The 13,214-nt window shown below is 37.7% G+C and overlaps 1 protein-coding gene, 1 long non-coding RNA gene and 1 pseudogene across 3 annotated transcripts in view; 2 read left to right on the top strand and 1 right to left on the bottom strand.

Moving 5' to 3' along the window:
* Positions 1–3,935, bottom strand: part of LOC148742174 (zinc finger MYM-type protein 2-like) — a 6,978-nt pseudogene extending 3,043 nt beyond the window's left edge.
* The window catches only part of LOC111323752 (uncharacterized), a 61,905-nt gene that overhangs the window by 32,010 nt on the left and 16,681 nt on the right, over positions 1–13,214 (top strand). The gene's annotated exons all lie outside the window — the stretch shown is intronic.
* LOC111323749 (homeobox protein MSX-1) lies at positions 8,097–11,568 on the top strand. Its single transcript, XM_022927178.2, has 2 exons — positions 8,097–9,910; positions 10,145–11,568. The coding sequence occupies exons 1-2, from the start codon at positions 9,616–9,618 to the stop codon at positions 10,612–10,614; spliced, it is 765 nt and encodes a 254-aa protein (XP_022782913.1). The 5' UTR covers positions 8,097–9,615; the 3' UTR covers positions 10,615–11,568.

Here is a 13,214-nt window from a genome sequence, read left to right as displayed (position 1 = left end):
AGGAAACACAATACTGAAAGGGAAAGAATCTCGAAGGTGGGATGATTCGACCCACAGACCAGAAAACACAACATACAGTCGAACCTGTATTAAGAGGCACTTTGTTAAGCGATCATCATTTTTTTAAAGTCCCGAAATTGTCATTCCTTTATTAAGCAGTTACTTAAACGGTCGTGGTCACCCTGTACTGAGTCCTAAAGGCCTGTTTGCGAGATCGCTCAAATAAGACTAAGAATAATCTTTCAAGTAGAGTGTAATCCATATTTATCTCCCGAAACCAATATAGTTGTATTGTTAAGCGAGTTTTGTACATTAAGAGGTGAATTGTGGCACTTAATAACGTTTTTATAGTTTCTTTCAGTTCTTTTAAATATCAAAATACCCTTCTTCTGAGGAACATGGATTACGTGGTCAATAATACAGGTTTGACTGCTATTTAGATTTGTTAATTGAGTTGATAACGTAAATTGGGCACCCGTAAGAAGTTTCTAGAGCTGTCGTTTCAAGCCAGCCCCTTTAGTAGGAAATACTGCAAGCGTGCCCAAATATATACTGCCTACCGTTGAAACTGATTGAGAAATGACTCACCAAGCTAAAGAGGGTTAACAAGATAAAGGAGTATTACTAGAATATCTGTACTTCGCCAAAGAGGCCACTCCCTTATTATACTGTTCACCCAAAATCAATAAGAGAGACTATCCTTTGAGAGCTATTCTGGATTACATAGGCGCAATTGCCTTCAACACACCAGACGTCCAAGAGAACATTATTCTCAGCCACCCTCGACAAAAAAAAAAAAAATTCAACTCCGCGAGTGGAGTCATCCTAGACACGAATCATAAGTCATCTCTAGGGAATGCCGTGAAGAGGACACGGAGCGAAAGAACAGAATAAACCCATACATACATACACACACACACACACACACACACACACACACACACACACACACACGTACGTACATACATACATACACACACACACATACATACATACATACATACACACATACATACGTACATACATACATACACGCACGCACGCACACACACACACATGCATACATACATACGTTGAAATTACCTCATGAGTGTGGTCATTTTCGACTATACGAAACAGACCTGTCGTAATAAAACGATGAACTACCTCTGAAGTCTTGAACCAGTTCGTTATAATTACATACATACATACATACATACACACACACACACACACACACACACACACACGTACGTACATACATACATACACACACACACATACATACATACATACATACATACATACACACATACATACGTACATACATACATACACGCACGCACGCACGCACACACACACACATGCATACATACATACGTTGAAATTACCTCATGAGTGTGGTCATTTTCGACTATACGAAACAGACCTGTCGTAATAAAACGATGAACTACCTCTGAAGTCTTGAACCAGTTCGTTATAATTACATACATACATACATACTTTATTAATAATAATAATAATAATAATTGTATTTATATAGCGCTAAAATCCACTAATTGTCCAAAGCGCTGTATACCCACCCAACCCACCCCAGGGGAGGACATCCATCACACAGTAATCTCGTGCGTGGGAAATTAACGTCTCCTGCCCCTAACCCTGCAGGAGACGGGACCTCCATTTATTCGTCCCTATCCGAGAAGACTAGAATATCTAACCATTTCTTGATGTTAAAGAAAGGAAGCATATTCTTCTCAGTTAATTTTAAGACCCTGAGTGTTGGTCCGGCCGGTATTGAACTCTCGACCTCCCGCACAGCAGTCCGGCGCTCTCCCAATTGAGCTAACCAGGCGGCGGTTAAGGTATCAAAGACTAAACAACACAAATAATACCCTTAAAAGGAAGTTTAAGAGGTTAACCCTATGTAAATAAACTTCCAAAGAAATAAAATTAAAAAATTTATGCTTATAATAAAATCTAAGATGGATAAAAACCTAAGAAATACGCATGTATAATTTAAGAGCTGTTTTGAAACGTGTTAAGTTACCTATTTCAACGACATTGGCGGGCACGTCATTCCATTCACGAATGATTTTAACAAAAAAAGAGTATTTATAACAATTACATTTTGCCAATTTAACCTGCAGTTTGTAATTGTGGTTGGACCTAGTACGTTTTGAAGCAAATTTAAAAAAATCACAAAAATGAAGGCCATTCAGCCCGAATACAAGTTTATAGCATTCTACCAAGGAAAAATATAGCCTTCTATCAGTCAACTTCGACCAATGTAACATTTCAACATTTCCCAACGATCTTCATATGACATCTCACCCCTTCGCTGACCTAAAGCCAATCGAAAGGCTCTTCTCTGAACTTTCTCCAAGAGAAAAATATTTTTAACTAGGTAAGGGCACCAGAGGTGATTGACCTCATAGACTTCATAAAAGTAATTGGTAAGCCCTCATATTTCGCGTTTGACGGACAGATTGATAAAAAGGAATTCGCCACTTTGCAGTGTTGTCCCCAATCCTGGCAGACATTTTAAATGGATTGGTTGGAATAAGCAATTGCTTGGACTGTGAAGCTAAGCTTTGAAAGATGTAAGTGGATGAATACGTAGAAGTCGTTAGTAGTGAACAAGTGGAGGCTCTGATAGGTTATTTCATCGGTATTTAACGCCGGAAACAAACAAGATCAAATTCGCTCGTTTCACAGAGGCAGATGTCCAAATTTTGTTCCTGGACACATAAGACTCAAAACAGGACCTGTCTTCAGGAATAACAACATAATTACAGAGAAAGAAAAACGAAGGAATGAATACGAGCATGTAAGAAGAGTATCAACGCGTTTGGATATCCAGACTGGGTTAATTAGGGTAAAAGAAAAGATGAAGGCTGAAAAAAGATGCTAAAAGGAGAGAAAAAACATACATACATAGCAACCTAAGCAGAAATGAATCATGTACGCACAGGATGGAGCGCATATTCGCCAAACGCGCAGTAGTTTCGGCTGTAAAACCATTTAACCATTTACTAATCATCCGTAACCAAGGTGAAGTACATTCGATGGAAAAGCATGATCAGTTTATAAAGGGATACGCAGCACACAAAATTCCTTGCAAACATAGGGAAGCGGTCTTCATGGTATAAATGGGCAGACAGTTTGAAATAAGACTAAGAACACTTTGAAATGATGGATCCTTGGAAGGCGTATCACGCGCACCAGTAGCAGAGCCTCGGCTCATAATGAAATGAAAGGAAATAAATCATATTTTTTAATTCTGAAAGATGAAAGGTAACGAAATGATCGCCAAAGGTAAGGTGGGATTTGAGAAGCTGCAGATGAGGAACCCGTACAAAATTAGACTGCCCCACGGCTCCTGTTTAGATACAAATAAATAGACCTCTAAGGATAGAAGAAATAGACTTAGTGATAGAGCACAGCTACCATCTCTATCAACGTGATGAGGGGAAAGACTTGCTTACGAAAGGGAGTGGCCGTATCAAAGAAACCAGACTTGGAATGAAGTATATATTGGCTAACGAAACTTAGCTTCATCTAGTCTAAGATTTGTTGCTGAAAAAACAAGAACACAAGAGAACATAAGAGCCAACATAAGAACAAGAACAAAAGAACATAAGAACATAAGAAAATAAGAGTCTTTCGATCGCAGAATACATGATATTTTCCTCAAGTAAGATACATTACTAAGATACAATGAGGAGACCAAATAAAAAAATAAGAGTCCCAACGCATTTCAATCCTGCTTCTGGTGTTATCGTTTAAGGCGAGAGCGAAATTGCTAGAAGCGGCTACTCGGCTTCTCTTAATCACTCTACCGATGCAAAACTATTGTGGTAGAGGCCGCTGCCAGCACAGTGGCATCGGTAGATTAGCACTCCTTTAATTAACAACCAAAAAAGAATCTATCCAAAAGGAAAGGAAGTCTCCCGACTTTCTACTTAGAAACTTAACAGGGAATTATTAAATACCTTAGGAAACTAGTAAACTCTGTTTGAAGAAATTTGAGCTTTGTTCAATACGTCCTTGCTTCGATAGATCACTTGGACCGTGGCTTTCGCCCATTTCCGGCGCTCTAAAATTGTATCTAATGAAGCATTACTGGTCTCTGTGGGAAGTATTTGATAAAAGAAGTGGACCACTTAAACAAACACAGCGGTAGGCAAACCTTTCTAAAATGAATCTTTTTGTTTACAAAAGACTTTGTGATTTGCACACGCAAACACTTTGCTTATGTCGAGGAAAAAAAATGGCGGTGTTGCTGTTTGTTTAGTTCCTCCCCAAAAAGATAAAATAGCATGTGCTTCAAGATTGTCGATAATTTCACGTCGAATTATTACAACCTTTTTATTAAGTGTTTCAATCAAACAGCTTTACGTTCCCGATAAACATTCATCAAAACTATGAGGGGCAATACTGGACGTCCTCTGTTTACCAAGCCGGTGGCAAGTTTGTTTTTAATATTATAAGATCTCAATGAAATCTAAATCAAATATTTCGAGGTGTTTGCCAAGTTGGCTCTAAATAGGCCAATTTCACTGAGAAAAGTCTGAGTCTAAGTCCCTCTATGTCCACAGGTCCAGGTGCCTATAGCGTTTTTGCATCCACCGAGAGAATGCGTGGCTCAAGCAGGTGTATTCATAATCATTATGGTTCAAATACCCCTAAGTAAGGAGACCACTTTGCAAGGATTCCTTCATGAATTAGTACAGTTGTGTCTTATATACCTTATAGATTGTAAATCACCTTTGTTTTTTCCATTGAATCCTAAGAACAGTATAGAACCCGAGTGTTACGCCAGAACAAACAAAGGCTCAACAGTAAAAACGCCCTTTGTTCTTATTTGTTTGGTTCTATGTATTTTTGGGTCATGTTATTCCGCTAGTTATTTTCACCACGTGTTGGGTAAGAAACTGGTCAAAACAAAACCTTAATGACAAAAAGCAAGTTTTCAAAACTCGCAACAAATAACCTAAACTTATCACAACCTGTCTGAATTCGAGCCATTCTTTCAACTCCTCTTTCCTTTTCCACTAATTGTGTTTGTTTTTATCTCATTGTTCCCTTATCTGAATTTGTAACAATGAATTGAAATTCCACTCACCCCGAGAATTTTCTTTCTTGTAAACAATCAATTCTAACTTTTTGTTAAAAGAACTAGAAGTAAAGCGACAGTTACTAACGATAGACTCTTTTTTTGTATTCCATTGAATTATTATTCCTTGCAAAAGTCAGTGTTTATTTTATAATGCGTGTTAATTGAACCCTGGGGCGATAAGAACATTAGGTGACCAAAGCCTTATATTTATATTTAATAACTAAATGTGACAACACAGGTCAGTTTAGCACAGAGAATGTAAAAATAAACATGAAGGAAAAAGCATTGTATTAACAGTTTCATTAATCGTGTATTCCTTTACTTAAAGTCGGAGAGTCACGTCAGGTTTTGAGAGCGGTTTTGTTTTCGTCACATATCGATAAGAAACAGGACAGCCTGATTATTACAAGACAGATGGTCGGTAAATGGCATGCATTGGTGAGACTTAAGGTCACATGGTAAGACCTTGGACTTGACGAGCAATTATTATATAATCTTTTGTAGATGTCGATTCCATATTCTTCCCTGACTGAACTTTTCGAAAAAACAGCAAAGAGGGAAGGCGTGATCCTTCTCGCGGTTCCTTGATATATACCGCTCACTGAACAGCAGAAATTTAAAGGGCACTCGAACTTATTTGATGGGAAATCACTCCCGACCTTTGTAGTACTTAACAATAGAAATACTCCTGCCGTGCGATGTTCAGTCAATTTTAATTTGCCATTTTATCGAATGTTTTTCGTGGAACAATATTATCTAACCGCACCACATCTGTTTCCACAAATATGCATGTATTGTGGTTTATCTATTTGGAAAATAGATTTAGTAAGGAATTTTCTTTAATTGTATGTATAAATTGTGTGCAAAGGGCTAGGCGATCAAACTATTTTCTTTTTGTAGTATTATTCTAATGTTGAAATTTAGAATATCTAAGATGATACTTGTAGAGCATCATTTCACCCTCTAGCTAGAAAAAAAGAAACGAAATGCGTACCTTGCGTGTGTAAAAATATGTTCCATGGTTATCTCTTTTTTTTTTTTCTACCTTTTAGGAGTGAAGCTCTTTCCATTAATCATAGTTGTCTTCGAAATCTTGAAGTAATTTAATTATAGTTTGCCGAAGCCGTGAAGGTCATCGGTGACAGCGCATTCAAGACATTAACTATGATCGAGATGTTGCAATGAATTTTATCCTTGAGTGTGTTAAATACTGCACCTCTGTTCCTTTTTGGAATATAGCTTGTTGGATGGTGTAACATTCGTCACGTCACCGTTCAGTGAATTTCCTTTTATTATCCCTTTGACAGTCTAAATATGTTCATGGAGTTATGTTCATTATCTATAATGCGATTTTAAATCAGGAAGAATCAGAATTTATCTCCTTGTTCCATCTTAGGAATTCTTAACGCAATTTAGTCAATCATCTCATTACTTAATCTTCATGCATGGCAATTAATGTGGATGAGGAAAGGATTAAGCAGTGGAGAGCTGCTCTTGGATCAATCTTAATTTACTTAAAACTGACTCTGTAGTGTCTCTGCCTGCAAACAGAATAATCTCATTATCTAACGATAAAAATTCGTGAATCGTGGTATCGTGGCAATGTCTTAGTTAAGTAGATTTGCTTACTTAATATAATTCTTCCGCTGTTTTGCTTGAGCACCGTGCAATATTTCATTCCACGCGTTCCGGGTAAAATTTAAACTCTTTATTCCATACTTAGGCATATCATCATTACTGTGATCCACAAGTTTTAAATTCGTTCAGGAGTGTTTTTGTCATTGTATACATTTTCTTTCCTATCCATCGTCCCTTCTTCTGTCGTTTGAATACGTTTACACCAGCAAAAAATTGCTGGGAATTGCAATAACAACGCAGCAAGATATGCGTTGTCTTTTGAAGATGCGCTCTCCTAATGCTATCTCTCATTTTGTGCAAAGTTTACTAAGATTGTCATGTACGCTTGAAAGTGGTAGCGTCTACACCTTATTTTCCTACTTTTATTTTCCTTACACTGATCATGATTCGCTTTAACTGATTACTACGAGACACATGAATTTTTTGAATTAAATCCCGTTTTCTTTCACGTGTAGATTCATACTTTATTTTGCTTTATTTATCATTATTATTACGTTTTTTGTTGAAAAAGGATTTTTTGGGCACGACCTCGCGAAACTGAAATAAACGCTATTCTAAAGTGGTTACAATTCAGCAGTTGCCAGTTTTGTTCTTCTCTCGTAGCCTTGTTTTGGCTTCTTCTGTGTTTGAATTATTCCTGACGAATAATGTGAAGCTGTTTAAAACTGGGTCTGAATGGTTTTATATTTTGTCTTTTATTTTTTCTCGGTATTTAAAAGATTCAAAACGCCTAAACTTTGCTAATCTGATAGAGATCGCGTAACCTTTATGGCAGCTTGAAACTAAAAAAATGTCTCAATGTCCATATAATATTTACAAAACTCTGCGTCCATCAAAAGGCGAACGCGAACCTTGTAGCTTCGTGAGAGGATACATTTGTCCTAGCCTCAGTTTTCGAATAATATCAAGACGCAGAGCAGAGAGAAATTCACCAGTTGAGTAGCACATGTGGCTGTTCGTGTCAGATACTAAGTCCAGCAGAATCTTCAGTAAGTGTGATAAAGGGCATGGGGCTACTTATCTTCGTCAGAGAAACTTAATCTTGATATCAGAAAACATGGCGCACTACAAAGATAACTCCAACTTGAATAGAACTACCGAGATAAAGCTATGCTTCTCAAATTTGGTTATCTCACAACTTGTCAACGGCGAAGTCGAAATATTTAGTAAGTATAGTTCTGCTGGGTAATATATGGCTTCCGGAAAGTTTTTGTAGTCGTTTTTATTAAAGAACAACCATAACAGTAAAGAGTAGAAAGAGGACAAGTCAGTGGTTGGATTATCGACTTTTTCAGGGCAACTAGAAAGGTTCTAAAATTAACCGTTATTTCAGACATAATTGGGTCTTACGGCTGTTGTTTATTAGGTCGTCAGACTACTGGCGTCTTTCACTAATTACATTGAAATGGTGATTAATATCTATTTCACTAGAACTTTATAGATATCCGAAGTTATTCAAATTAGTAATCTCTAAAACTAACACTGTATGGTTACAATTAGAGTTTATCAATCGAGACATTAGCGCTAAGAATTTAGAGCTTGTTCTTACGTGATACTGAGGTAAGTCTAAGTTCGCCAAAAACTCGAATATCTTCCATTTATCATCTGGAAATCAAATAATCAGCCTCGCCAAACAGTTTGTGGAAATATCAAATTAGGGCTAAGAGCCGATAATAAACATCCAAAGCTCTCGGGCGTGCAGGAAGGGAATAATCCAAACAAAACCTCTTGTCTTATCACTGAAAATCAACATGGCCCCTCCTTGGCAGTATTTAGAAGATTGTCAAAGGTGTTATAATTGATTCAATCACATTGAACTATTCAAGACCTAACTTTAGTCGAGAGCTGATGTTTTGTACTTAGAAATTGAATGTATGGCTTGGTGGAAATCATATTACCATATCATTATCTGCGAAAGCACATCGCTTGCTTCAATTACCTCTCAATTACCGGTTACATACACAGATGGAAATTGCTTCCCGAACAAGCCGATAATAGAGACACGTAGTAATTTGTATTTGAAAAAGCTCTAATTGATTTCCATAAAATTTTGTTTTCCTTTAAGATCCGATACTATCGGTTGAAAGCCCCCCGCTGACGTCTTCTATTTGTTTTAAGGATTAGAGCAAACAATTAGAAAATACTTGTTTCCTTAGAGCTTTGATTTTAAGAAAACAAAAAATGTCTTCTAAGTGAGAGTCGAGATGATTCCAGACTTAAAATGGTAGTGTTTATTTTTAAAGGAAATACGGCCGTAGAGAAAATAAAGGTCGCGGCATCGCTCTCTTTCGTGACTTTCGTCACCGGATGAAAGAAGATTCCCATCTTGAAACCATCCCATTACTTTTCTTTAAGTACCTTGCATATTAATCCTAATTATCAGACAAGTGGTTTTGGTTTTGAAGCTAGAAAGGCGGTACTTTTGGATAACAACTTCAAACCGACAGTGTGGGCACGTCAGATGAAATTATTTTGCAAATGCCTCGAAGGCAGTTCCAGCATGTTTGCAGAATTATCGAAGCCACCACGCCGACAGAAACAATAGGACTACCAAGCCGTAAATTGGTTTTAATGCGAGCCAATGGGAACAATTTAGCAGTTATCAAATCTTTTAAAGATGACACCCTGCGCGTCCTGTGGTTGGCTGCCATTTATCAACAACAAATTTGCTTGATAATGACACAATTATCTTATGCCCTATTAGGCAGGGTCCAATATACGCGGACGTCAAACGGGTGAAATGGCTGTTCACAGCAGGTTCTCTTCAGTTCCGAACTAAAGCTACAGACGGCAGAGCAACTAGGCATTCCAGGAACGACACGCAAACGAAGAAGCCTTCTGTGCAAAAGAAAACCGAACTGTGATTCGCTCACAAAGCCATGGAGGAAAGAAGGCCTGCCACGGCTAGAGGCATATCTTTCAGCGTTGAGTCGCTTATATCCAAACCAGAACAAAATGGCGACAGTGCGTCAAATTCATCCCGCACTCCAGGGTTACCGATTAACTTTTCTGTTGAAAGGCTGTTGGATAAACAAGATGTTAGGGGAGGAGAAGCTGTAAAAAGCGCTGAACCGTCTATCGATTCGACTAGTGAGAGCAAAGATACTAATGAACGTGTGGAATGGACGGAAGACTTTCCTTGGATGCATTCTACTAGATATGACCCTCCACCTCGTAAGTCAAAAATACCACTTTTGTATGAAATCCTATTTTTGGTTGTATCTCAATTGACCACGTTTAATGCTGTCGAATTATCAGAAGTGTTCCTCTTGTCCGATAGAAAAGGAGCTGTCTCCTGTGGACTTTCCTTCTTGACTTCTAAGTGCGTGTCTTAACAGATCTAGTATATGAGCCACACGAGTCACCTAATATTCTGTACTAATCCTCATTTCGGGGCTTCTCTTTCAGGGGTTCGTCCACGACTTAGTCCGACAAAATGCCAACTTAGGAAACACAAGACTAATCGAAAACCCAGAACACCTTTTACAACTTCACAACTCCTTGCCTTGGAAAGGAAATTTCGACAAAAGCAATACCTCTCGATCGCTGAAAGAGCGGAATTTTCTTCCTCTTTGAACCTTACAGAAACGCAAGTTAAGATATGGTTTCAAAATCGAAGAGCGAAAGCTAAGAGGCTTCATGAGGCCGAACTAGAAAAACTTAAGCTGGCAAGCAAGCCGTATTTACCACCAAGGTTTCCATCGAGTCTCGGAGCTGGCTCCGTTTGCTGTGAGCCTTCGCCGTATGGTCCTCACTTCGCTTTTCAGTCTTATGCGCACGTAAATTTTCCCAATTCACACTTCGGACAAGCTGTAGGTTACTCGCACAGGAATCCTTATGGCCCTCCTCAAACTTTTCACAATTTTATGTATCACTAGACTAGTTGGCAAGTGGCGACATTTTGTACTACATATCTATTTAGTTAAACTCTTTTCAGGTGTACTTTATTTTTTATCTCGGTGATATTCTTTTTTTTTTTTTTTTTTTCATCGAGTTTGCCAGACTAGCAGACTGAAATGGATTTTTAAAATGATTTATTGACGCTTGTTCTACAGATTAACTGAAAACCTTCAAGAAGATAATAATTTCATATATTTTTTGGATATTATATGGAATATATGGATGACTACTGACAAGTAAGCGAGAGCCTTGTGAACATTTTTGAAAAGAGAGATTCTGGTTTCAGGTAATTCAATTTATTTCACGTTGTTGTGAGAGCAATTATAAAGACATCAAGCACGTGTTTTTGAAACAATTTCTGTAAAATTGCCTCGACATTGAGACACACAGCAAACTATAATGTGAGACCTCAGCAGCTCACTCCTTGACGATGAAAACAATGCCTTTGTAATTATTTAACCGCCGCATTAATGGCAAACACCTCTCGTGCAAACTCACGGTCTGAAGGACGGACTAAGCTAGCGCAAATTTAAGGCCATATAGCTTCTTAGAATTTTTTTTCTCAGGGAAACTGGTAGTAGACGGCTTGTACCTGCTAAAACTTGTGAAAAGGACCTAATCATCTTGTTTGCGCTGGTGGGGCAAAATTAACTTTCGTCGTCTGTTCTGACATTAGGTGTTGCCACGCTTCTAAGCCCTTATGAAATGTCCGGTAAGAAACTGGTGGCCTTATTTGACATAAGAGAATGGCTGCACTTATCAGCTTAATGCTGTTATTTATTCAGCCACCAGCGGTAGTTACACATGAAGCACCACTTCTCAAGCGAAGTGAATGAAGATTTTATTTCCAAGTAACTTACATATTCTGTGTAAATAGAACAGAAACAATCTATTGTAACATATGAATTGGAATAAAATTATTCTTTGTATTAGGTTCGTCTCTTATTTTCGGGATAGCTCTATAGAACCACTTGCACTGGTGCCACACTGCTTCTCGTTAAGTCCCTCCTACTTCTGCGGATTGCTTCAACCTGAAAGCTCCAAACAGTCGGCGCAGTATTTCATAAAGAAACCTGCCATGGCCCTTGGTAGATGAACACACCTACACAGCTTTCATCCATATGGTGTTCATTAGAATATAATATATGAGAACGCAATGTCGCTTTGTGATAAGAAAACCAGACTTTTATTATTTGCTTGTTGAAAAAGTCGTCACTCAAACGATAGCTTAGACATGTGTTTCTCTCAAGCATCTGGCAAAAGATCGTTTACGCTTTAATAGTTGGGTCATCAATCTTCAACATAAATTTTTGTGAAGCGTTTCCTGAAAATACAATCGACTTGTTTGCTTCCACTATTTTTACGTGACTAATAGCTTGATAGAAGGAGAACGTTCTTCTTGCTCGTGGTTAGCATGTTAAAGTTTATCGTTGTCTGGCAGGAGATAATTTTCTCTTTGTTTCAAGCACCTTGTAGCTTCTTTAGAAGTTTAGTTGATATTTCTTCACGCTAGTATTAACAGCTTTACAGAGTGGCACTATTTTACCACTCTTGAAGGCTCTTTGTAGAAGTGCTAATCTCCTTGCTAGACTTTTTTATGAAAAGACAAGAGTCTATTACCGTAATTTATGGTAAGTAACTTGTTTCGGATCCTGTAAGACCAATTTTATTTGATAAACGAATGATTGTTTCTTGTCGAGTTGTGTGCCTTCCTTGACAAACTTCTGTGTCGAAGCGCAGGTTTATAAAGAACACTTGTTAATCTAGATGAAATTTGAAATCAATGTCGAGCATATTGTAGCGTAAAATATATGTGCTTGTTTATTCATTTAAGCAAATTAAAAACTTACATTGAGACCGAGGAACTGAATTCTTTTGAATGTTTCTTCTTTCGACAATCACTTAATGATAAACAGTCAATGGATTTTTTTATTTACATTTCGGTCAGCTGGAATTCGCTCGTGGCAAGTTTCTATCCTGGTAATAAAAAATTAACATGTTTTTTGAGTTCGTGAATTTAGGATGAAGTATGTTTGTATCTTACAACCGATAAACTTTTCATAATATTGGTGGTTTACTTAGGCCGATGAAAATCTTTTAAGTGAACCAATGTGAAGTACACAGTGCACTTGAGGAGAAATTATCTTGTGTTTACTTAGCAAATAAATACGAAAGCGCTACTTATCTTGGACAAATTACATACCAATTAGTACACAGCGGGTCTCTTGAGAACGCCTGGCGTCTCTGTTTGTGAAGTGATTCATTAATAAGCAATTTTACAAAAGGCAAACTAATTAAAAAACGCTTCTGTCGGTGCTTTTTGTGATTCGTTTCAGAACCACTTAAAAGAGAATGGAATAACTTCAAAATACGAAGGCGGTCCTGAAAGATGTCCACAATAAACCCCTTGAATTGCGTGTACAATAAGAGTAGAAACGATAATGTGGTGAAACTGATGTCGTATTCAATTGCAAATAACGCTAAAACAGCATCATTTAAACAAATACACACTACCCTGTTTGCGCAATTTGTTCTCATTCGCTAGATTTGAATGAAACATAGCGGATTGTTTATGACG

This window comes from Stylophora pistillata, chromosome 1 (genome assembly GCF_964205215.1).
Source record: "Stylophora pistillata chromosome 1, jaStyPist1.2, whole genome shotgun sequence".
Lineage (NCBI taxonomy): Eukaryota > Metazoa > Cnidaria > Anthozoa > Scleractinia > Pocilloporidae > Stylophora > Stylophora pistillata.
The sequence above is the reverse complement of the archived record's forward strand: the minus strand, read 5'-3'. Positions and strand labels throughout refer to the sequence as shown.